The 25,360-nt window shown below is 37.7% G+C and overlaps 1 protein-coding gene across 4 annotated transcripts; it reads left to right on the top strand.

Annotated features, from left to right (window-relative positions):
* The first annotated feature begins 119 nt into the window (after nt 1–119).
* On the top strand, nt 120–25,154 carry LOC117295967 (nuclear mitotic apparatus protein 1-like). Of its 4 annotated transcripts, none has more exons than XM_033778788.1 (33): nt 120–341; nt 2,430–2,672; nt 4,753–4,901; nt 5,147–5,408; nt 5,645–5,728; nt 6,039–6,136; nt 6,331–6,475; nt 6,805–6,918; nt 7,225–7,350; nt 8,232–8,399; nt 8,837–8,962; nt 9,293–9,460; nt 9,835–9,972; nt 10,404–10,565; nt 10,964–11,143; nt 11,464–11,543; nt 12,108–12,303; nt 12,851–13,053; nt 13,460–13,620; nt 14,051–14,176; nt 14,983–15,034; nt 15,740–15,989; nt 16,356–16,508; nt 16,708–17,436; nt 17,718–17,849; nt 18,992–19,056; nt 19,761–19,854; nt 21,805–21,813; nt 22,728–22,756; nt 22,945–23,147; nt 23,336–23,492; nt 23,622–24,110; nt 24,918–25,154. In XM_033778788.1, exons 2-33 carry the CDS (start codon nt 2,442–2,444, stop codon nt 24,943–24,945), a joined length of 5,307 nt encoding a protein of 1,768 aa, XP_033634679.1. In that variant the 5' UTR covers nt 120–341; nt 2,430–2,441; the 3' UTR covers nt 24,946–25,154. The 4 variants fall into 4 exon arrangements, with proteins under 4 accessions (XP_033634679.1, XP_033634678.1, XP_033634680.1 ...); XM_033778787.1 differs by lacking the exon at nt 21,805–21,813 and adding an exon at nt 20,609–20,629; XM_033778789.1 differs by lacking the exon at nt 21,805–21,813.
* Nucleotides 25,155–25,360: the final 206 nt, after the last annotated feature.

The raw sequence follows: 25,360 nt of genomic DNA, 5'->3' as shown, positions 1-25,360 counted from the left end.
AATCTTTTACCTATAATTATAATGGTTTAGTCGACCTGACTGATTCAGATAGCGTCCTTAGCATCAGCATCAGTGTAAATTGCATTGTAAATGTACATAATGCATCATCAGTACGTGTTTTGTGTAGTAATGGACTTGTTGTATTTGTAAGTTGTATCATTATCAACAAATGATTTGTGAGCTTTGATTTCTTGCGAACCATGGACCAATCTTCAATTGTGTCTTAAAACAACGACATTTGACAGGATAAAACGGAACTTTTGGACCCCAACAGGGGAGGATGGCACAGTTAATAAACAGCTAGCCCTGCCCAGTTTTTGAAACGATTTCGTTTGAAAAGTGTAAGTCAACAGTTGTTTAAGTCCGTTTTTTTAAAACTTGTTCAAGTTGTAAATGGAATGTGTGGACTAATTACTTACTAAAAGCATGGAGGTAGAATAACCAATTAGAATGTAAAAAAAATTCGTCAACAAAAGTGGTTTTTTTTTTTCCATTAAAAAGACAATATAAATAACTAAAACCAAACTGTAGATTTGAATCATACCAAAGTTAATTGACAGTCAGTGGGAGCTGTACGCCTAGATCCATTTGTTTAGTTTTTAATGTTGACCTTGCAGAGCTGAGAGTGCAGGGGTGTTTTTAGGAGTGCAGTGGCTGCCAGTGCCCCAGTCAGTTACTGGGTCTTATGATTTTGATCATAATCAACTTGACAAAGTCAAATATGGTGGTCGGATTTGGCACCTTTTCTCACAAAATTTGTGAAGTTGCAGTATGCTTTATAGAAATAAAAATGCCTAAGATTAACAATAACGATTAAAAATTATTTCATGTTTATACTCGAGAAATTTTTAAGATGCATGTATTCAAATGATTTTGATTTATTGGCAAAGCATTGTAAGTTACAAATGTGTTTAGTTTCCCTGTTAGCAGGTAGGTGGTGTTGTAAATACTTCTAATCCTGATCTAGGTAGACAAGGTTATCGTCCCCACGATCCGAACGACCTCTCCTCATAGTTGCATATTAAGTCATAGCCTTCCATCCTCCCGACAGTCAACCATTGGGAGGATTGTAGTTACGATAACGTTACCCTCCTGCCGACGGCGAAAGCCTCCGGCTTCGCCGTTCGGCAGGAGGCTTACGTTATCGCAACTAGGATAAGATAAGATAAGATAAGATAAGATAAGATAAGATAAGAACTTTATTATCCCACACTGGGGAAATTAAAACTGGCCATGATTCAAACAGTACAGACAAAAACGCTTAAAATTATTTAACAACAAACAGATAGATACAAATATTAATTAATTAAGAATATCAGGTTGAAAAATATGTATCTAGCATGGATTAACAATTATGCACAGCAATATTTATATACAAGGTAAAATGTACACAAGAGAAATCCTTAAAACCGACAACGCATAAAACACAGCAGACTTAAGGGCCATTGTAAAAATGGATTGCAGTAGGGACAAAGGAGTTGTTGTAGCGTTGTGTCCTAATTCTACGTTGTAAAAGGCGATCCTCCCGCCGGCGACTTGATAAAAACTTAGGGTACATGGGATGGGATGGGTCAGACCGGATCGTGTTAACTTTAGTGCAAACTTGGTCATGGTAGAGTGCCTCTGGGCTTTGTAGTTCGACTCTGGTTATTTTTCTAGCTTGCTTAACTACTCTTAAAAAAGATTGTTTGTCCCGAGATAGCATGTTTCCATAAACACAAATAAGGCTAAAAGATAAAACACTTTGTAAAATAGTGCGGTAAAACAGTTCTAAAATGGTGTTATCTACGCCAAAGGAGTTAAGCTTTCTGAGAAAATACAAACGTTGATGACGTAGTTTACTTGTTGTACAACTTGTGTTTTTATCCAACTTCAATTTATCGTCTATAACAGTTCCAAGGTACTTATACTCCGATACTCTTTCAATTGGCTGTCCATTTATGGTAAGCGCTGGTATGGGCGTGCCCCTTTTTCTGAAGTCAATTACCAATTCATTAGTTTTATTTACATTAATTTCAAGGTAATTTTCTGTACACCAGTTAACAAAATGATTAATTTCGCTGTTGTAGCGTTGCAATGAGTCCTCCGTGGAAGACATACGACCAACAATTGAGGTATCATCGGCATATTTGATGATCAAGTTATCAGTCTCTATTGCTCTGCAGTCGTTGGTATAAATTGTATACAAAACCGGGGACAGGACACAACCTTGCGGGGCACCTGTATTTGTACTAAGAAATGGTGAGATAGTGGAGTTTAGCTTAACCTGTTGTGTCCGGTTTGTAAGAAAACTTTGAGGGTTGAGGGTTACGATTGTGGCAACAAACCCCAAGACAATTGCCAGGGGCAACAAAGGCATTTGCCTCTGTTTTCTCTTTGAAGCTTCAATCTTAAGCAATATTAACTCTCCCTATGTAATTGATTTTTAGATTTGTTGCACAATGCAGCGAACAAGTTCACCAGCGATCCGTTATCGTAACCATGGAAACACAATGGGCCGAAGTTTCCATGAGGGAAATTATCAAGAAGACTTCAAGCCTCCCTCTCGTTATTCTAATACGATGTCTTCCCCTCCGGTTGTTTATAACGACGATGAATCAATCGTTATGAGTTCTGGATTGGATACAAGCTTTGAGTTGATGTCCGCAACGCAACTTCGTGAACAACTTAGGGTATGTAACTTAGGAATATTTCAATCTATGTGATCAATTTTACTATTGTTTTGTCAGGACTTGGGGTTCAACAAAGAACAAATAACTTGAGCGGGGATTGAACCAATGACCTCCAGATTAACGTGCTGGCACTTTATCAACTTGCCCTATGTTGGCAGTCTCCCTATTTTGTCACTATCTTTGTTCAAGGGTGCCAGTTAGAAGCCATACAACCGTTAACTGATGTGGCCAGGGAACAAACCCAAGTTTACCATACAACCTGAAAAGCGGCAGCCAGGGATGGGACTTTACCCAGTCAGTTTCCCTTGTGGTTTATGTTTAAAGGCAGTGGACACTATTGGTAATTACTCAAAATAATTATTAGCATAAAACCTTTCTTGGTGACGAGTAATGGGGAGAGGTTGATGGTATAAAACATTGTGAGAAACGGCTCCCTCTGAAGTGCCATACTTTTCGAGAAAGAAGTAATTTTCCACGAATTTGATTTCGAGACCTTAGACTTAGAACTTGAGGTCTCGAAATCATTCATCTAAACGCACACAACTTCGTGTGACAAGGTTTTTTTTCTTCTGTCATTATTATCTCGCAAGTTCGATGACCGATTGAGCTGAAATTTTCACATGTTTGTTATTTTATGCATATGTTGAGAAACGCCAACTGTGAAGGCTAGTCTTTGACAATTACCAATAGTGTCCACTGCCTTTAAGGACAACAAACAAATTTACCGCTTTAGTATCCCCCTGTGAATACATGTAGGGGCATTATATGGGGTTAGTGTGTGGTTGTGATAACAGACTGGAAATGACCGTAGTGTAATGGGCAGAGAGGACGGGCAGAGCCGGGCTGAGCAAAGCTCACCACATATGCCCTCTGCCTGTTACAGTACTACATGATACACATGACCTCTGATACGTGGTCGTTTACGATACAAAAATACTACCTAAGTGCCCTTAACAAGACACTGTCTACAGTTGACTGTAATTGTGAACCAATGAACAGTATAATGACTATGATCCCACATAGATAAGAATCTATGAGGGCTAACCCTATTCAAAACACACCTGTGTTAACTTCTTCATTTTACGGGGAAGGGTACAAAGTTTAATCCCAATCGATAAACTTGAAAGAAGAGGCAAACTCATTCATATTGAATTAATATTGGTCCATATTAACTTAGTCAGTAGCAATTTATCATATATTTATATGACCCACTTAACCTACTGTGATTTGTTGTGCAAGCATTTTACTGAATTTGTTGTGATAGTTGATAAAGACCCAGTAATCTCACATTTAGGGCACGGAGTAAAGTATGGTTTAGCCATTGCTTAGTGTGTGTGTTCATGCATTATATACAAAGGAAATTAAAGGCAGTGGACACTATTGGTAATTGTCAAAGACTAGCCTTCACAGTTGGTGTATCTCAACATATGCATAAAATAACAAACCTGTGAAAATTTGAGCTAAATCGGTCATCGAACTTGCGAGATAATAATGAAAGGAAAAACCCACCCTTGTCACACGAAGTTGTGTGCGTTTAGATGGTTGATTTCGAGACCTCAAGTTCTAAATCTGAGGTCTCGAAATCAAATTCGTGCAAAATTACGTCTTTCTCGAAAACTATGGCACTTCAGAGGGAGCCGCTTCTCACAATGTTTTATACCATCAACCTCTCCCCATTACTCGTAACCAATAAAGGTTTTATGCTAATAATTATTTTGAGTAATTACCAACAGTGTCCACTGCCTTTAAACAAAATATTGTTCAAAAAGATAGGGTATGAGAAAAAGAATTGATTATATTTTGTATTGCCATTTCAACATTTATTGCCTATGTTTTATTCTTAGAGCTAGAGCAAAATTTCATTGAATATTTTATCAGTTGATCAATATTGATGGTTTGATTTGTGCGATTTTTCTTGGTTTAAAAATTAAACTTGTATAGCATAGCTCTGTTTAATTTATGGTTGGCACTTGGCGGTCGCTGTAAAGTGTTTAGATGTATGATCTGAAAATGTTTTTTTTTAAAGGGACACACCACCTTTAAAATGGGTCACATCTCCCCTCCCTCTATCCCCCTACAGAGAGAACAGCAAAGGCGACGAGACAAGGAGAAAGAGGTTGATACTCTGAAGCGATCAACCACTAGCATGATGGGAAAACAGTCACATAGTCCAGCTGGACGTATTCATGACCACCCTACTAATAGTCATGACTCAGATAGTGGTATCAGGTAACGTCAATTACTTTATTCCCAGCTGACCAATCCGCCTACCCATGTAGCACCCCACAATGATTGAAGTTGTTGTTTTGTAGCTTGATCTTTTTGATGATTTTCTTAATTTCAAATTCAGTTTGAGCTTCTTAAATTTATTTCTGAAGTTGGGATTCCCTTATCCTCTAATTTGGGTTTGAAAAATTCTGTAAAACTAAATGATAATTTATATTCTATGTGTAAACAATTTTGTTGTTGTTTAGCTATACCTTGTCAAACGGCCAGATGAAATCAACACCGCACCCTCAACACTCTTCTCCGATCCACGTAGACGTTGACACCAGCCCTACCTCCTACACCTCTCGTAGATCAACACGAACCCCTGTACCTCATTCTACTGATGAACATTGGGGTGTGTCTTCAACCTCAGGAGCATTAAAGAATCTTCAAGATGGGATGTATGAGAGTGAGCAGAGAAGGTTGGCTCTTGTAGAGAAACTTAGAGAAGCACATGAAACACTGCAGGTATGTCTAGGAATCAAGTCGGTGTCAGGAGTGGGATACAGGAATGTAGTTTCTCCTTTTCAATCCAGAGTTTTTTTAATTTTTTTTAACCACCCCCCCCCAAAAAAAAAAAAAACAACAACAAAAAAACAAAACTAAAAACACCCAAAAATAAATAAAATAAAAATTAAATATAATTTATACTCAAATTATAGTCAACAAATGGTTTTTAGTTAATGTGTGAACCTTTTTTTCAGCGTCAAACTGAACGATTATGTGACAGTGAAGCTAAACTTAACGACAGTCACTATGCCATGGAGAATCTGTCTTCAAATAATGAGGTAATTATTACTCAAAATGAATTCTATATATGGGTAGATGTTCTTACTATTAAGAAACTTTACATCAACAGGTAGAAATACTGAACGGCTATCGGTAGATCCCACTTGAATTTATTTCTTTTCTATGTTTACTAACTTCCTTCTTGGTGTTTAAATTAACAACCAGCCATCCAATTAATCTCAATAGCTTGAGGGCAGTACCAAACAAAATGAAATGATCGTTTTTATTCAGTTGTTCAAAGTTACCTTTTAATATTGTGTATAATCTGTGTTTAAGCTGTTTACTTGAAGTGTCTATTATTTCTTTTAGGATTTGAACAAGAAACTTGCCAGTCTTCAACGTGAAAAGGAAAGGACAATTGAAGGCAGACAAGATGTAGTCAAACAAAATGAAAAGCTAAAACAAAGGTTTGTAAAAACAAACTTTTGCGTTAAATTAATTAATACAATTTGTATTTAAACTACAAAACTGTGCCATTGTTAGTCTTGGTTTTAGGTCTTTCTAGATACCTATGTTGTTTGATTCTTTCAGATTTTAATTTAAATATAAATTGTGTCTACTTTGACAAATCTTTAGAGTACTCTTAATATTATTATCACAGGTTGGATGAATTACTCCAAGAGCTGAAGGTACTAAAACTTTCTCAGGAAAGCACCCAAGCAGAGCAGCGGAAGCGAGATAACCTGGTGGAACAGACGTCTAAAGCACTCAATATGATGGAAGACGAGAACAAGAATTTCCAACAGGTATACTACCCTTTTTGAGCTCTTCATACCCTGATATAGGCTTTCTTAACCTCTTTGGGGTACATTTTTTGGAATCCACTACCTCCTTTGGGGTCCACTTTCATTCTTTGGGTCTACTTATCTCCTTTGTGCTGTACTTGCCCCATTGGGCTCTATATACCTCCTTTGGTACCGTACCACATACCTCCTTTAGGCTCTACACTCGCTATGTGGTATCATATTTAAGAACAAAGTTACTGTAAGTTCTCCCAAAACAAGATAGATTTTTTTCCCTTCTATTTTTCCATGGTTGTTAAAGAGGATAACAAGATGTGATTTCTATTCTGTAGATGAAGGAGAGTATGATTAAAGAAACTAAAGCATTAAGAGAGAGTCTTCATATGGCAAGAGCTAAAGCTGAGAAACTAGAGATGGATAATAGAGAACTAGAGAAAATTGCAGAGGTAAGACAAAGTGCAATCAACGTAAATTGGTGACAACGTAAGACTCTTCATACAGGCATTACAAATCAGCCCTTTCTCATAGCAAAAGGATTCAAATGGATGAGAAGCATTGACATCTGTGTTTGACCGTTGCCAAATGATGCAGCTTTGGCTGATGTTATAAATAATGGGCATCGTCATCGGTAAGACCAGCTATCAAAAGCCGTCAACATGGACACGCCTGGAACTTAACAATATCGTCAGCTGTAAGAGGAATAGTTTGTCATAGTTTTATTTTGGAAACTTTTATTTTTTAATTACTTCTAGAAACATGAGATGCTCGCCACTCAGAACGCTGATCTCAACAGCCAGTTACTGGAGGAAAGAAGAGCAAACACTGATCTTGATCATCAAGTGGACATCTTGAGAGCTGACTTCATGAAAACTAGAGAGGCAAGTCACTGTTTAATAGTCTGGTCTGTAACCCACTTATACTCATTTAGATGTTACTGGTAGCTGGCATGCAACTCTTCCGCGTTTCCGCAGAATTCCGCGTTTTTTTTTGTTTTTTTTCCGTGAAAAAAAAAGAAGAAAAAAAAGAAAAAAATAATCATGTAAAATAAGCCTAGTACATGCTAAAAATGCACCTCAGAGCATAATAAACCTCAACATTTTCTAGGGTACCATTGTGGGTATCATGTCCCGTGGCGTTTCAGCTGCCTCGCTCCGCACTTGCGCTGTGCCTTTGAAAATTTTTCTCTTTTTTTGTCAACGGTTGCATGCCTGTGGTAGTCAGAGGCAAGTCACTGATTATTAGTCTGATCTACAAGCCACTTATACTCAATCAGATATTACTGGTAGCCAGAGACAAGTCACTGATTAATAGTCTGGTCTACAACCCACTTATACCCATTCAGATAACTGGTAACCAGGGGCAAGTCTCTAATAATAGTCTGGTCTACAACCAAATTATACCCATTCAGATAACTGGTCGACACAGTCAATGGGAGACTTTCTGGGACGATAGAGGGCAGCAGACTTACCGGGTAAATCCATTGTTCTCAGAATTATGCGCATGTTCAGAACTACGTAAACAATGGAAATTTACCCGGTATGTCTGCTGCCACCTAGCGTTGGAAAGTCTCCTATTCACTGATCATTGTAGAAAAAAATACCTGAAATCTTTCAAATTATTATAAAGACAGTAGATTTGAGTATACTTTGCAAGAAATTCAGTTGTGAATAACTTTGAACTGATAATCATGTTAAACTTTACTAAAATCAACAGAAACCATTCAGCGTAAACAATGTCAGTATTTTCTTGTGACCCATAGGAGAGAGAGGTCTTCCAGAATCGAGCCATTCAATTGGATGAGAAATGCGCAGATTTGAACGCAAAGTGTGTCAGTTCCTCAGCATCTAAAGAGAGACTCCTTCAGGAGAAATTAGATCTTCAGCAACTTCTTAATCTTGCCTTACATGAAAAAGAGCAAATGAATAAGGTACAGCTTATTTTTCTGAGAGAATTGTTTTTTTTGTTATTTCCTTAACTCTTTCAGTGCCTGCTTTGTTTCGCATTTTAACCCCAAAATGCCAAGCTCTTTGAGCTGTTTCGAAATTGTGTAAAAAAAAAGAGAAAGGAAAAGGGTTTCTCATACACGTAAGACAAAATGTATCTTGCTGACTTGTGTTGCTTTGGTACTACCCAAAGTCAATAGTATTTCTTGAGTGATAATGCCCTCTTGGGATAACATGTATACTATGTGTGTCGTACATGTACGATTGATGACCCTTTTTGAGTACATATAATAGATCATTCATGTACGATAATGACACTTTTGGAATACATAAAATAGCCTGTACAAGTACGTCCTTGGTTTCAACACTGAAGCGGAAAGCTAGATGCAAGGATGACAATGCTTTTTACTTGTCTTGACAGACGAGGCAGGGCCTTGAGGGGAAAGTAACGGAACTTCATCTTGAAGTGACTCAGAGTAAATTGATGGTTGAGAATAAAGATGAAGAGATGGACAAGATGATGGAAGAACTTAATGCTGTTAAGAAGGTCAGTTAAATGTAGAGTTGGTTTTAACAGAATGTGTATATTTACTTGCTTGGTTGATGTTTATTGAGAACTTGTCTTCCATTATATATTCTACTACGACAGAGTAGATTATCGGAATTTAATGCTGTTAAGAAGGTCAGTTAAATGTAGATTTGGTTTTAACACAATGTGTATATTTACTTTTTTGGTAGATAATGTTTTTTGAGAACTTGTCTTGCTCTTATACTTTACTACTGCAGAGTAGATTTTCGGAATTTGGGAGACTTCTCTATTGGGAGTATGAAAATAAATGTTTCATTGAAATGAACTGAATTGAATTGAATGTTGTAGGTGAGTGAAGTTCTGTCGTTGGAGCTTGCATCAGCCAGGACTAATCTTGAGAAGATCCAGGAGGATGTGAAGCAGCTTAGCGCAGATAAACGAATGATTCAACAGCAACAGACGTATTGGGAGAATGAAGCTAAGAGAGTATCATCAGAGAGAGATGCTTTAGATCAGGTAATTGACTTCATCAATTAACGTTTGTGTTCGGTCAGATTGATTAGTCTCTTCTTTCATTGGTTTCTCTATTAATTTCAAGATTTGTTTTTTTCACGATTACTTTTCAATATTCTTTTTATTTCTTGAAGCGTTTTTATTATCAATATTATTTAATGTTTTATTGTTGTCTTTTTAACCAAATCTTCATCTTCTGGTTGATTCCAGGCTCTTGTCTTGTCATTTTAATCAAAACGTTTTAAATCCTTTAACTTTTTGTTTGGTATTGGTGAATAAAACCAAAATGAATTTAATGAATTGAACACACAAATAATTATAAATAGTTGAAGAGAGACCCAGCCTGTAACTGTTCTTTATCTTCTTGTTCATCTCAGGCTCTTGAGCAACACAAACAAGACTTTACTCAGGAACGAGAGCAATTAGAAGGACAGCATCAGTCCATGAAGGAGAATATGAAAGAAACTAGGACAGAGAAGAATAAAATGGCTGCTAAATGCCAAGAGCTTGAAACGGTGAGTCTGCTTGCTACATTATTCTGTGCTTACTGGACAATAAATCTCCTGTCACAAAAGAAGTTAGCAATCAATATTAGTGTTTGCTGTTTAAGCATAGCTTAGTATTAAAGGCAGACAAGTTAATTTCACTGCTAACCAACGACATCAATGCCAAACTTTGAAAGAAATGTGAATTTAGTAGGAATGAAATGGCTGCCAAAAAAACTGTTAGTTAAAAGGGGTGATCCGAGCCGTCTGCTTACTGCGACATTACGTGCTTACTACAATCACTCTCCTCTTTAAAAATTAAGGTAGCAATCAATATCGGCGCTAACTGTGTTAGCATAGCTTAGTAATCAAACAAGTGAAAATTCACTGCTTACCAATGCCATTATTGCAAAATTTAGAAAGAATGTGAAATCAGCATTTTCTGTTCTATATTGTTGTAGATGCTGCAACGAGCTAACGATGATTTGAGAGATAGCGCCCTCACTCAACAGGAGGAGATGGAAGAGTGGAAGATGTCATCTGAGCGTCTCTCTGCCTCTTTGAGTCGTAAAGATAATGAGATAACGTCGCTCACTGAACAGCTACAAGAAGCTAGAGATAAGGTGAGGTTTCATCACACTTCTCAAAGTTTTTACTCTTCCATCCCGTTTGAACACTAACAATGACTGCAGCACAAACAAACAAAGTAGGGAAGGTAGTGCATTCTGTTTTACCACCCAGGCTTCTAGGGGATGACACCCATGCCTACATCTTAACGAACTGTGAAGGGGGTAACCCCACTTTCAGCCTAAGGAGTAGGTGGCAACGTGCCCCTGGTAACAATTGATTTTGGTCGATAGCCCTGATTAGTAAAGTGTAGCCCTCACCTTGAAATGGTTGTTCAGCCTTGTGAGTAGACCAGGGAAATAAAATTGCTTTAACGCATATGTTTCCCCCTTAAACACGATACTAAAGATATGTAATTTGCAACTTATACATCACTAAATTTTGTTGTTTACAGCATGTTCAGTTGAAAGGAGAGCTTCAGACAGCGAAGTTAAGACAGGAACAGTTTGCAGAGTATCGTGAAGAAGCTGACCAACTTAGAGAAGAGAATAAGCAACTAGCTCAAGATCATGCTGAGGACCAACAAGTTATACACCTCCTGGAAATGCAGAAAGATATATTGACTAAAGGACAGGTATGCAGGCAAAAGTTATGTTTGTGTTTGTTTTATTTCAAGTTATTGGCAAGGGAGCCAACAAAATTGTAATAGTGTAGACAAGGAGCATTTAGGTTTGAAGAAAATTGAGAAACTGTCCTCACTTGCAATTGCAAAGTGGTGGTTAATTACTTTCATTAGGTTGCAATCATTGTATCTTGCATTGTTGTATTCTCCCGCCCTCTCGTGGACTACAGCAATGCTTGTTGTAAGCATTACTGCTGTCCTGGAGAGGGTGGGTTGACTACAAGGGATGTTTGATTTTAATTGATAAGTTTGATTCAATGTCTGTCTTACAGAGTCCTGGTGGCCAGCGACTGACTTCAGAACAACTTCAAGCTCAAGTAGATCATCTCCGAGCTGAACTAGGATTAGCAGAGTAAGAGCAAGATTCAGTCCCATGTTTTTGTTTCTCTGTGTGCCGTCTGAATAAATGACTTAATCAATCTGAAAATGATGTTTGGGTTGCCAAATTAAAACTGGTATCAAACCATAGGGTAGCCGAATTGCTTTGATAGTCTTCAGGAGAACATGTACATTTAAAGCCATTGGACACTTTCTGAACAGAACCAAAATTAAAAGTTCACAGATTTACAAATAACTCACAGGGTTTACAGACGGTAATGGTGAAAGACTTCCCTTGAAATATTATTCCATGAAATGCTTTACGTTTTGAGAAAACATTAAAACAATTATCAATTCTCGATATCGAGAATAACATATTTATTTGAAACACCATGTCATGACACCGCGAAACATGCGGAAACAAGGGTGGGTTTCCCCATTATTTTCGCCCGACTCCAATGACCGATTGAGCCTAAATTTTCATAGGTTTGTTATTTTATATATGAGTTGTGATACACGAAGTGTGGGCCTTTGGACAATACTGTTAACCGATGTTGTGCGATTGCTTTAATACTTTGTTTTGTTGTTTTTCTCATAGGGATAAGGTGAATGAAGTTCGAGAAGAACTAGCAAGAGAGAGAGCCCAGATTGCGGTTAGCTTTGACCTGTCAGACGGAGCTCCACGACGCTCAGCTAGAAGCACACCGGTACCTTGCCATAATTGCCAAGAGCTTGCTGATCAGATCGTTAAACTACAGGAACTAAACTCGCTGTTGTCTGAGAGAATAAATAGGGTGAGTCACAGTGATACTTAGGAGTGTATCAAGCTGGCCAGAACTAAAGCTCATTTGAGATTTGGGTCAAAAGTTCATTGGGTTCTCTTTGTTCAAGTACCTTGAGCATTTTGTTGGTGGATATGTGCTCGCTATAATACTCCGATATTCAACTATTATTATCACATTAAGAAGTCAAACTCATTTTGGTTGATACCACCGAAACAAACATTTTCTTAACGCTGAAACTTTAAGTTTCAGGGTTAAGAAAATGTTTGTTTCGGTGGTATCAGATACTATCATCAAAACTGAATTATTCAGAACGATAGTTTAACGGTTATTTCAAAGTTGATTTTCTTCTCTGCTTTTCACCCAAAAAACTTATATATTGCTTTCTTTAATTTTGTACATCTTAAGATGCCTAAATTAATGTTTGCTTATCCCTGACATTTGAAATTATCATAAAAACTGAAGTAGTCGGAATTCTGCATTTAAGAAGTTAAATAACTTCAAAATTGATTTTCAAAAAGAATCTTAGATTTTATTGATAAATTTTGTACACCTTCAGATGGAAAATGAAAGTCATCAGACGTCTCTTCGCTCTAAGGCTGTCTCCGAACTCCAGGAGAAATGTAGACACTTACAGGAGAAGTATAAATCTCTTGAAGACAGTAACAAGCAACTATCTAACAACGTCAGTCATCTTGAGACAGAGAAGATGGACTTACAAAGTAGAGCAGTTGGCTCAGTCTCAAAGGTTGAATATGATCAGTAAGTTGGGAGTTCTCTTTCTTAGTTTTGGTGGGGAATTTACAGCAATATTGTTTTATGTTTTTGGAGTTTTATGTTTTTGGAGGTATAAATTGTTTCTTGTAAGGTACCGCCCAACTCACAAGGCCAGACGGCCACTTCAGGGGTAGGGCTACACTTGGCTGATTCGGGCTATCGACCTAGATCAACTGTCACCAGGGACACAATTTCACCTACTCTTTTGGCTGAAACAGGGTAACCCTTCACAGTCCGTAAGGATGTAGGCTTGGGTATCATCCACGAGGAGCCTGGCTGGTACAGCAGAATGCGCTACCTCCAAACTTTGTGCACAAACTCTGTGCCATCTGTTAGGGACCATCTTAAGGGTGATCCTGTCTTAATTTTTTAATCATTCTTCATTTCTTAGGATGGAACGAGAGAAGACCCGGCTGAAGATGGATTATGAGATGATAAAGTCTGACTATCATGAGCTGGAAGGACGCCACCAGCGGTTCGTTACTGACCATCTCTCAAGGACCTTAGACAGTACTGGACTAGGAGCATCTCTAACCGCACAGGATCATAGAGGTATAGATTTCGGTATTGGAATTACCATCTTTGTCATGTTCTTGGTCCATCTTCCGCCTCCTTGGTCTCTATTTTCAAGTGTTTAGTATCCATCTTCTAGCTCTTGGCCTTGACATCCAATATTTACCTCACCAACACCAAATTCAAATGTTGTCAGGCAGTAGGTGCAGGCCCTATGTAAGATTACTAAACATCTGACAGTGCATGGCCGGTGACTTTTATCTTGTAAATAAACAGTGGTTGTATTTATAAGAAAGAAGTGAGCTTTCCATGATGTATGGCCACCTCTGAATTGGCGGCATCATCAAGTAAAGAGTGCCCTTAGCAACAGTTGTAACCACAATGGTATCTGTCAATTTGGATATTGCTCAAGCTTGAATTGAGCCCTGATTGAGAGTAATGTACTTTTGTATAACTTTGTTGCCTTCAGACTACCTTGAGGCTGAAATCCGTAAGTTACAGCAGGAAAATGACTCCTTAAAGAGGCAGATTGATCTTCTTAAGAGCCAGGCTCTTATTGCTGAGAATGCTAAGAGACGAACTGATGACAAAATACGTAAGTTCCTTTAATAATTCCAAGTGTAATCCATAGAATATCGCGGGATTACAGTTGTTTTTATCAAAACTCTTTACAAATTATAAAATTCAAAAGATATGCTTTTATTATCTACTTACCCTCTTATCACAAACATAATTGCACATATGCATTTTGATAATATTGTGTTTGTTTGAATACCTCATATTTGGGAGTAGCAGTGTGAAGCATTAGGATGCATTAATTTCTTGCTTGTTTATTTGGAATCAGATTTATTTTTGCCAAATTGCATTTGAAACATTGTTTTCTCTTTTGATTTTGTCGCTCAAACACACTGTGTAGTGAACTTTGGTAAGTGATGCATAATAAGAAACATACTCCACTTTTATAAGATTGTTTACAGCTGAAGAACTGTTTGTTTTATTGTATCACTCATTCATAAGCAGGAAGGTTTCCTTTTGAAATATAATGTATCACATTTGTTTGCATTTGCAGTATGAAAACTTGTGTTGTGTCTTTGTGTATTACGTCATTTGTATAATCAACCCTTATTTCTATTTTAGTCATTGTTTGCGATTTGATTGTTTTTACACTGCACTATTTATTTATTCTGTAATGTGTCTTTAACTCTTTCTCCTGTGTCTGTTTGTCACTGAATAAAATTGCTGTTTTTGTGACCTTTAAACACATTCATTTGAAAAATGATTTAATTCACAGGTCTGATGTACATAAACTTGACACTATGTTTTTGTCCATTACTCTAGTGGTCACAGTATATTATTGCTAAAATACTTGATAAATGATTGTTTCAATTGTGTGATTTTCAGAGTTACTTGAGAAGGAAGCTCAAGACATGCAGGGTGATCTGATAAGACAAAAGTAAGTTAGGATGATACGAGTCAGTCTTTGTTCTTTTTAAGACCTGAATTCAACAACCCTCCTACTCTCTGACTATTAATATCATCCACTGTGATTTGGAATGAAAGATTAACCATACCAATTTGGAATATAACATCGTGTGTGCATGTATCTACACAGTTAACCCTCCTACTCTCTGACCATTTAATATCATCCACTGTGATTTGGAATTATAGATTAACCATACCAATTTGGAATATAACATCGTGTGTGCCTGTATCTACACAGTTAACCCTCCTACTCTCTGACCATTTAATATCATCCACTGTGATTTGGAATTATAGATTAACCATACCAATTTGGAATATACATCGTGTGTGCATGTATCTACACAGTTAACCCTCCTACTCTCTGACCATTTAATATCATCCACTGTGATTTGGAATGATAGATTAACCGTACCAGTTTGGAATGTAACATCATGTGTGCATGTAGCTACACAGTTAACCCTCCTACTGTCTGACCATTCAATATCATGTTAGGTTTTGACTGATCCCATATGCCAACCTGCAATTTGATATCATGTGGTGAATGCATCTACACAATACACAGTCAACCCTCCTACTGTCCGACCATTCAATAACAATCAGTTACACACAGTACACAATAATTCTGAACATAGTTGTTCCAACATAAATATCGACCTTCTTTCATATTCTCTTCCAGACGTAGACAATCTCCAGTCCCTGACAACGAGCCGCTTTTGAGGTCTCAGCTTCTAGAACGGAGCCACACCATAAACCAACTACAAGGAGAGATTGCTACTAAGAGTATCGCCATGGAAACCATGAGGCAAGGAATAGACTCCAGACTGAGTGATAAGAACCGAGAACTTGACGAGTTGATACGAGAGAAGGAAGAGATAAATGAAGTCAGAAGGAAACTGGAACAAGAGAAGCTGGTTCTTGAAATCAAGGTGAGTTGGAAGTTTTTCATTATAAGATGCAAACATTTATGGTTCATGGACAAGTACATCCATCTAGCAAGCTAGGCCCAATTTTATAGCTCTGCTTACCGCCGGTTCTGAAGTTATGATCACCATTCTCCGCTTACTGTGCAAACACTGAATTTCTACGCTAGCTGGGTAAGTAAGAAAATGCCTAGTAATGTAGAGTACGCACGTGCACAACTAAAAATTCAAGACCAGCCAACTCATAACGTAAGCGCAGAATTCCCTGCTTCCGTAAGCGCTGATTCTTAGCTTACGGTAAGCAGAGGCATGAAATTGGGCCTTGGTACCAAACTGAATTCTAACCTCGTTATTCCTTAACCTCATTCTCAGGTTGATGAGCAGCAATCAGTGTTGGAGCAGATGAGGCAGGAGAAACCTCGCATTCTTGAAGAGAAAGACACTCAGATTGCTGAGCTTCATGCAGACTTCATTCAAGCTGATAGGAATGCCAAGAAACTAGAAAATGATCTCAGAAACATGCAGGTAAAGTTAAGACCAGTCTTATGTCAAGTTAGGATGCCTTACGTTTTTAATAACTCAGGGCTGGATAGTTCAGTTGGTAGAGCCCCAATACGTTAATCTGGAGGTCGTTGGTTCAAGTCCTGCTCTTGTAATGTTTTTCTTGTTCAAACCCAAATCATTTATTTCATTCCCAACTCGACAACCATTTTATGATTTCCAGGAGAAGCTGATGGAGAAGGATAGTGAGTTGATAGTTCTGAGTCTCAAGCAAGCTACGGAGCTGGACAGCGCTCAAGAACATACTCTCAATAAAGTCAAGGACCTCCAAGGAATCATTATCAAGAAGGAACATGAGACGGCAGACCTTCGTCAAGAGCTCCAAGTCAAAACCAAGGACTTCCGAGAGTTGCTTCAGGCCAAGACCAGACAAGACTTGGAACTGGAGCAGAGTAAAGATGACAGCTCTCGCCGGATTGAGCAACTGACAAGCCAGAACCAGCGACTTGAGGCTGAGATTGAAGCTCTTAGAGAGGAAGTTGCATCTCTTAGAGAGCAGCTAAGAGCTTTGAGACAAAGTCATGATTCTGATTCGGAGAACCTTAAGGAAAGACTTGCCGAGACTATGCGAGAGACTTCTCGCCTGAAGGGAAATCAAGAACGGGAGGTAATGGATCTTCAAGCTGAGCTGACGAGGAAAGAATCTGAGCTTCAGAGGGTATCATCAGAGAAGGGATCTGAAGTAGAGAGTCTTGAAGACCGGCTGGAGGATTCTACAAAGGAGTTATCTCGATATCGAGACAATAAGGAGAAGGAATTGATAGAATTGAAGAGTGAACTGAAGAGGAGAGAGTCTGATTTACTAAGACAGATTGATAAGAAAGAAGAAACCATCAAGACATTACAAGATGAACTTGAAGATGAGAGACATCGTAGACCAAGACTCATGAAGGTATGAGGAATCTTTTAGCATCTTGTAAGACGCTCTTGAACAAATGTTTTGCAGATATAGCTTAGTAATGGTTTGATGCGTGCCATCCTTGGATCTAGGGCGTTGGTCTCAAGTTCTGTAATTTACAGAATGTGGGTTCAAATGCTGGCCTGCTCAGTCGTGACACTTGTGTCCTTGAGCAAGGCACTTTACCATACTTGCTTCTTTCCACCCAGGAGTACAAATGGGTACCACCTAGAGCTGGGGAGTAACCTTGTGATGTTATCTTTCTTTCTTTCTAGCAATCGATGAATGAAGTAGAGGAAGAATTAGCGTCAGTCAAGGGAGAACTCCAACGTGTCAATGGGATGATTGACATCAAACAATCACAGATTAATGATCAAAATAACAGACTCAGAGATCTAGAGACAAAGGTGAGTAAAATAAACACTCTTATATTCGGTTGCTCTCTCATTATCCCTCAGGGCAGGAAAATTACCCCAAGTAACAAAAACCCTGAAGCCAGGCGTTCCTTTGTAAATATTGTTCACAATGAACTCATTTGGATAGATGTTAGTTTTGCATCGAGGACTATAGAATATTATAAGTTATCACACAAGCGCGAGTGGAATACGAAAAAATATAGCGCTTCTGCGTCCCATATCCAACGAGGCCAACGAATTTATCTTCCAGTCTCACTTGCAACATGCAAAATTTAAAACTTCAGAGCGTTATTTCACGACTAACAGCATTCACCGCGCACAAAGTTTAGAAAGTCATTTTTGCACTGTCTGTATACGGAGCGTGACAAAATGACATTTCACAATACGCACTGTGTAATAAAAACAGAGGAAGAAGGATATAAAACAGAGCTCGTAGCATATATGTTTTTATCCCCCTAGTAGTTCGAGCTCCTGATTGGTGGATTAGCGCGTACTGGAAGATAAATATATTTGGTTTTGACCCAATCGGTCATCAAAGTCACTGTATTTGAGTTCTTTCGGAATTCTGTTTCATAGAGAGTACAGTGGTTCATAAAGTATACAGTGCTATGAATTATACACATCGATATTTATCAATTCATATCATACTTGTGGGTGTGATCTTCTACTGGTTAAAGGCAGCGGACACTATTGGTAATTACTCAAAATAATTATTAGCATAAAACCTTTTTTGGTGACGAGTAATGGGGAGAGGTTGATGGTATAAAACATTGTGAGAAACGGCTCCCTCTGAAGTGCCATAGTTTTCGAGAAAGAAGTAATTTTTCACGAATTTGATTTCGAGACCTCAGATTTAGAACTTGAGGTCTCGAAAGCAACCATCTAAATGCACACAACTTCATGTGACAGGGGTGTTTTCTTCTTTCATTATTATCTCGCAACTTTGATGACCGATTGAGCTCAAGTTTTCACAGGTTAGTTATTTTATGCATATGTTGAGATACACCAACTGTTAAGGCTAGTCTTTGACAATTACCAATAGTGTCCACTGCCTTTAAGATCATTGCTGACTGAAAAGTCACCATTTAAAAATATATTATTTTATATTTATTCAAATTATTTTTTAATTGTAGAAAGAGGAGCTTCAACGGGAAAAGTTAGAAATGAGACGAAAACTTGAGGCTGAACTCGACGAAAAGTGAGTGTGAACTTTGTATTCTGATTATTAGTGTTGTTTGTATTTCAGTGATGTTACTAATTGAATAGGTTTACATCTCACCTCAGACCAGAGCCTTGTACGTGGATTGGGTTTTCAGTCGCTACCTGATTGCATGGGTTTTCCCCTCAATCAATCAATAAAATATTTATTTCCACATTCACATCACATGGAGGCATCATCCTAAAAGCCGAGGCTTGTGGCGGATGTGCCCGTTACAAGATTACAGAACAAAACAGGATAACTACACTAAATAGACGAATAAATAAATACATACCACTACGGTAGATAACTACACAAAGGTTTAACCGAAGCAGAACATGTATGTGAAGTAAACAAAGGGACAGCAATTAAACAAACAATACAAATTAGAAAACATAGACGAGTTAGTAGGTAGGTAAGTAAGTAACGGCTAAGCCAACTACCAGTATAAAAAAGCAAATCGATCAATTATGTCGGGAATTTAGTAAAAACATTTTTAGTCGGTTTTTAAACGAGCTAATTGAGGGGCAATTAGTAATTGGTGGTAGAAGATTATTCCAGTTTTTTGGTCCAGTTATTAGGGTTATCCTCCCACATCTTAAACTTGAAAAACGTTTCTTCTTGTTTCCTATTTATCCTGTTATTTGCACTAATTGTACCATTAGATGGGTAATAAATAAATAAATTATGTTGTTCTGTTAAAGCACTGACACTATTAGAGAGTTACAACGAAAGACAGATGCTCAGAAAACCGATCTGGAGATTATGAAGGAGAAATGTAAAGCGCTAGAGGGCCAGGTATGTTACCTATCCATCACCCCTCCCCCCCTTCTTGCACCCCAATGCATGAGGTTGAATTGTTTTTTTATGTCTCCTCCCTCTCAACTTGTCTTGATGTTTCTTGCACCCAGTTAATCATAGTATCCAATGCCTTCGCCAAATGTAAAAGGGGGTCCGTACTAATGTCTGAGGATTTGTAAATAACACTGTATCCCAAATTATTGCTATGTCCATGACATTTTTATGGATTCAGTTCTTTTGAAATCAATCTCGGCATCTGAGCAATGAAAATACTGATTGTGTAATTCTGAACCTCAATGAACTATTCAGCACCAATACCACCATGTCAGTTCCCTCACAGTTCCTTATTCCCTATTCATGCAAACAAAGGCATTGTGTACTGTTAAGTTTGTGTTTACCCCCAACTTGAGTGAATGATTTTGAGATTGCAGAGTTTCTGTACAAGTCCACTATAAAAGATGAGATATTGATACAAAAAAAAATTGTAAAAAAAAAAAAGGATATATATTTCTTCATTTGAAAACTGAAGACACAAGACATGTGTTATGGTTCTTTAAATAAATGGGATTTTTTTGGTATCAACTTCTGAAAAGTGGATCTGTGTTTATGATCTAGTTGATTTTTTTTAAAAAGTTCTATGCACGTGTGTTTCCTTTTTAGCTGTACCTGTTGTATTGGTTTTGTTGTGTTTCCCCCTGTGTTTTTGTTGTTGTTGTTGTTGTTGTGATTTTGTTTATTATCTTATTCTCAGGGGTTAGTTGATGACATAAAGGTACGTTGTTATACGTAAATGTCGCAAGCAGTGTTAGAACAAGGAAATGCATGAAGCTTATTCCAGTTTCTTAAAGCTTGGTTCCTTGGGCTGCTTAGCAAGCTGATAATATAAAAAAAACAGAGAACAAAATTGAAAATTCATAAAACTAAAAGCATCATAGAATCATAAAATGCATGAAGCTTGGTTAGTCTTTTAAAAATTAGTACCTAAAGTCATCAAATGGCTAAAGATTTGAATCTGTTAAGCAGAGAAAGCTAATAGTACAATTAGGTTATCAGCCTAAATAGCATGTATGCATATAGTTTCTGACCAATTCAACTAATGTCATTAAATACATGCGCTCATTCCACGTAATGTGCTCCCATATGTACTTTGTATGCAAAATATTAGCTTTCAAGAATGCAATGTCACAGTTGTTTTATTGTTGCTTTTATTCACTTAACACAAGTTTACAAGTTCTCAAAGTTTTTCACAAGTGAAGACCAGGATTAACAAATGTCTAATAGTTACATTTTTATACTTAAAGGCAGTGGACACTATTGGTAATTGTCAAAGACTAGCCTTCACAGTTGGTGTATCTCAACATATGCATAAAATAACTACCCTGTGAAAATTTGAGCTCAATCAGTCATCGTACTTGCGAAATAATATTGAAAGAAAAAAACACCCTTGTCACACGAAGGTGTGTGTGTTTAGATGGTTGATTTCGAGACCTCAAGTTCAGTTCTAAAGTTGAGGTCTCGAAATCAAATTCATGGAAAATTACTTCTTTCTCAAAAACAATGGCACTTCAGAGGAAGCCGTTTCTCACAGTGTTTTATACCATCAACCTCTCTCCATTGTTCGTAATCAAGAAAGGTTTGAATATAATAAATATTTTTAGTAGTTACCAATAGTGTCCACTGCCTTTAACACAATTTACAAGCTCTCAAAGTTTTTCACAAGTGAAGACCAGGATTAACAAATGTCTAATAGTTACATTTTTATACTTAATTGATACTTACTTACACTGTATTAGTTTTGTTTTCTGTGATTGACATAACTCATTGTTGTCTTCCATTAATTGTTTTCCTATTGATGTGATATCTAATTTTTGTTTTGCATGATTTGATTTACTACTATCATCATCATCAACCCACCATCATTCTCATCCTTCTTACTGCACTTCTTAGTCAACCGAGGTAGGTATCAAGATGCCATCAGACAGCCTTTGTGTCTTCACAACACCATTTACCATTCTTCCTTTTTTTTTAATCCGATTCACAATTTTGTTTTTATCCTCCGAAAAATTTGCCAAGTTGTTTTTACATAGCCTAAATAAAATGCTATAAAAGCCTATGCAAGCATAATATTCTTCCCACTTTTGTCTGATTTCCAATTTTATTTTTGCCCTCAAAAAAATGAGCCAATTTGTTTTGAGAGCCAATAGCCTTGAAGCCAATCATATGTATTATACATGTGCATGTATATATCAGTCTATGTACTTAATAACATTGTTCTACTTTTTGCCGAGGGGCAGCTATCTTGCCTGATAATGTCAATTACTGTCTTTAAAATGCTAAAGAATCCTTTTTAACAATTTGTCGAGATAATTCTGATCTTTTCTCAATATTTTCTGAATGTTTTGATATAACTATTCTTTCTGGTCCTTTTTCATAAATATTTTTGGTCTTTTGTTATTATTATGTACTGATCCATTGTCATAATTTTTTTTCTGACTTTTTCTGATTTATTGCTTGTAAGGTGTTGTCAAAGTATTTATACAGCCGTCGATTTCACAAAAGTCTTCCTAACTTAAGACTAATTTTAGGACTTTGGACGAGTCCCAACCCTGCACTGTAGCATGCGGACCTTAAGATTAATCCTAAGTTAAGACGAGCTACTCGTCCTAACTCGAGATAAGACGAGTCCTAACTCTTTGTGAAGTCACCCCTGTTATATAAAAAGTTTGATCAATCTTTGATTCTCACAATACCTCTATTTACACTACTAGGATAGACTGAGTCTTTAGATTATCCCATATCTCAACTTTAAAACACAATATAAGTTTAGAACTCCAAGTTAATATGTCTTCATTGTTTCTTTTCATATGCAGCAAGGAGATCGTGATGAGTTTTCCAAAAGGTGAGATATTTTATTTTTGTCCCGAGTGTATTATCAACTTCCTCCACCAAAAGTTCTGTTTTAGTTTACTGTAAAACTCATCGACAGCCCCATAGTACAGCATGAATATAGAGCCATAGTTGTACTGAAGAGATGAAGAAATGTACTCGTTAGGAATTTACTGATTTTTTTAATTTTTGGGGTCAAAGGTTGGAGGATAAGATTGAGAGTCAGGAGGAGGAGCTTCATGCTTTGAACCGACTGGTCAACGACCTCCAGAATAGAAACAAGAAACTAGAACAGACAAGAGAATCTCTTCAAGACAATGTGGAGACGGTGAGAGAGAAGAATAAGAAGCTGTTAGAGGCAGAGAAGGCTCAGAAGATGCAGATGGAGAGCTTGAAGGCATCAGGTGAGAACACTTTGGAGGTTGTCATGAGATTGGGGTTTGGACTAGTGAACATTGAAGATTCAAACGTTGCAGCTGGAGAGCCTAAATACAGCATCTAGAAATATTCAGGTTTTAGCGTGTGAGACACAAAATAATAATTTTCTTAAATATTGACAATTTACTTGTTGTCTCATTTTTCTTGTACATAGCGGGAGCAAAGTGTACAACCTGCAAACGTCTTGAGAATCAGTATGAAGAGGTCTTACAGGAGAAGGAGACTCTTGAAGAAGAGAATGAGGAGCTTCAGCAAGAACTCGAGAAACTGGAAGGCCTTATCAATCTCCAGCAACAAGACGCTAAAAAAAGGTAGCAAGGAAAACTGCAAAGTGTAATTGATTATAGTGTCTTCAAGATTGAATTTTGGAGATGATCTTAAAGATGATGGCTCAAGTGTTTGGGGTTTAATTAACTCAATGTTTTGTCTGAACCTTACAGCCAGGAGAAAGTCAAAGAATTGGCCAAGAAGACTCCCGTGAAGGAAGAAATGATAACGGTCACGAATCAATCTCCAACGGAGTCCAGACGACTAGGATCTGGATCACCGTCTCCACGTGGTCCTTCCCCAATCCCAAGAAAGGCTAATCCCTTAGAGCTTGCTGCAGCTTTAAAGAGATTATCCAACAATGCCGCTAAGAGATCCCCAGATTCAGCCGACTCTAAGAAACTATCGCAAGATGCCTCAGAGGAGATGAAGCGATCAAACATCAAACTCCCAGACACGGGGAAGTACGATCAGAACAAAAGAGCTTCGTTAAATTCCATGGAGGCCCGCTTAGAGGCCCTGAAGCACTCCAGTCAGGTCAAACCAGTCAAGGGATTCGATAAGAAAGATTTGGGATCTTCCTTGGAGCAACCCAAGAAGCAGACTCGTTTTGTTCTTCCGTCGAGTAAGAAGTTTGACAAACCCAAACCTAAACCTGAGAGGTAAGTCCAGTTCTACATTTTTTTTACAAAACCTGGGCCCAATTTCATAGCGCAGCTTAACAGTAAGCAAATTTGCGTGCTTACTGCAGCAAAAAATTTGCTTAAGCCTTAGTATAGTTCACAGGTTAGCAGAAAAATTGGGCGGCCATATTGCGTGTTTACCGTGGATTTGCATTGTGACGTCATTTATTTTCGTGCGGTAAGCACCGGAAGGTTGGCATGCCTTTTCGTGCACTTACGGTTAGCAGCACTATGAAATAGAAATTGCACAGTAAGCAGAAAATCGGCCGCTAAGCAGCGCTATGAAATCGGGCCCTGGGCTCGATTTCACAAAGAGCTAATATTGATCTCAACTGCAAATCCCTCTAATTGCTTAGCAAAATGTGATATCACAATACAAATCACTGTGGAATTGGTTTTACATTGAATGAATATGGTAACTCATCACCAAAACAAAGCATAATTAGTTTGACAATGTTTTGATCAATTCAATAGATGTGCAACTAACCTGCTGTCTGATTTTGATGGGTTTTAGGGTTGTGAGGTTTACCAAGATGCTAAAACATTGATTTTCTTTTTAAGTACATGAAGATTGTCTCACCTGAAAAATGTTGATCATCGAAAGAGTAAGACTAGTCTTTGTCTCGTGCTGATAATCAAATAAATGCTTCACACATTATTTGAAACTGTTCTGTTATTGTGAAAGTCTTAAATCTTTTGTCTAAATAGATCCAGTGGGATGAGTTTTGAGCCTAAAATCACAATGCAATAATGAATCTTCTTGTTTTTTCCCGTTTTTTTTCACAGCATTCATCAAGCAGATGATGAGGTTTAGTCACTTAACCCTAAACACTGGACTGATTGCAATGAAAACAACCTTGTGGTATCGTTGAAGTAATGGATACATGCTGAAAGAGTTAAGCCGTATGGACATTGGTGGCTACAGCTACGACTACAACTGTCACTAAGGATGTACATTACTTCAATGCATGATGACCTGGGGTGGATTTCACAAAGAGTTAGGACTAGTCTTATCTCGAGTTAGGACGAGTTACTCGTCTTAACTTAGGACTAGCTGTACGTTTTTGATATCTCTTATAGGACTAGTCCTAAGTTAGGACTAGTCCTAACTCTTTGTGAAATTCGACCCCTGGAAATCTAGCCGTAGCCATATCGCAGCCTTTACATGAAGGAATCACACAGTCAAGATGCCATCGTTGATGTAAACAATGGCAATTGAGCTGGTTGGA

The sequence above is a fragment of the Asterias rubens genome, chromosome 10, assembly GCF_902459465.1.
Source record: "Asterias rubens chromosome 10, eAstRub1.3, whole genome shotgun sequence".
NCBI classification, from domain to species: Eukaryota; Metazoa; Echinodermata; class Asteroidea; order Forcipulatida; family Asteriidae; genus Asterias; species Asterias rubens.
This window is presented reverse-complemented; position numbering and strand designations above follow the sequence as displayed.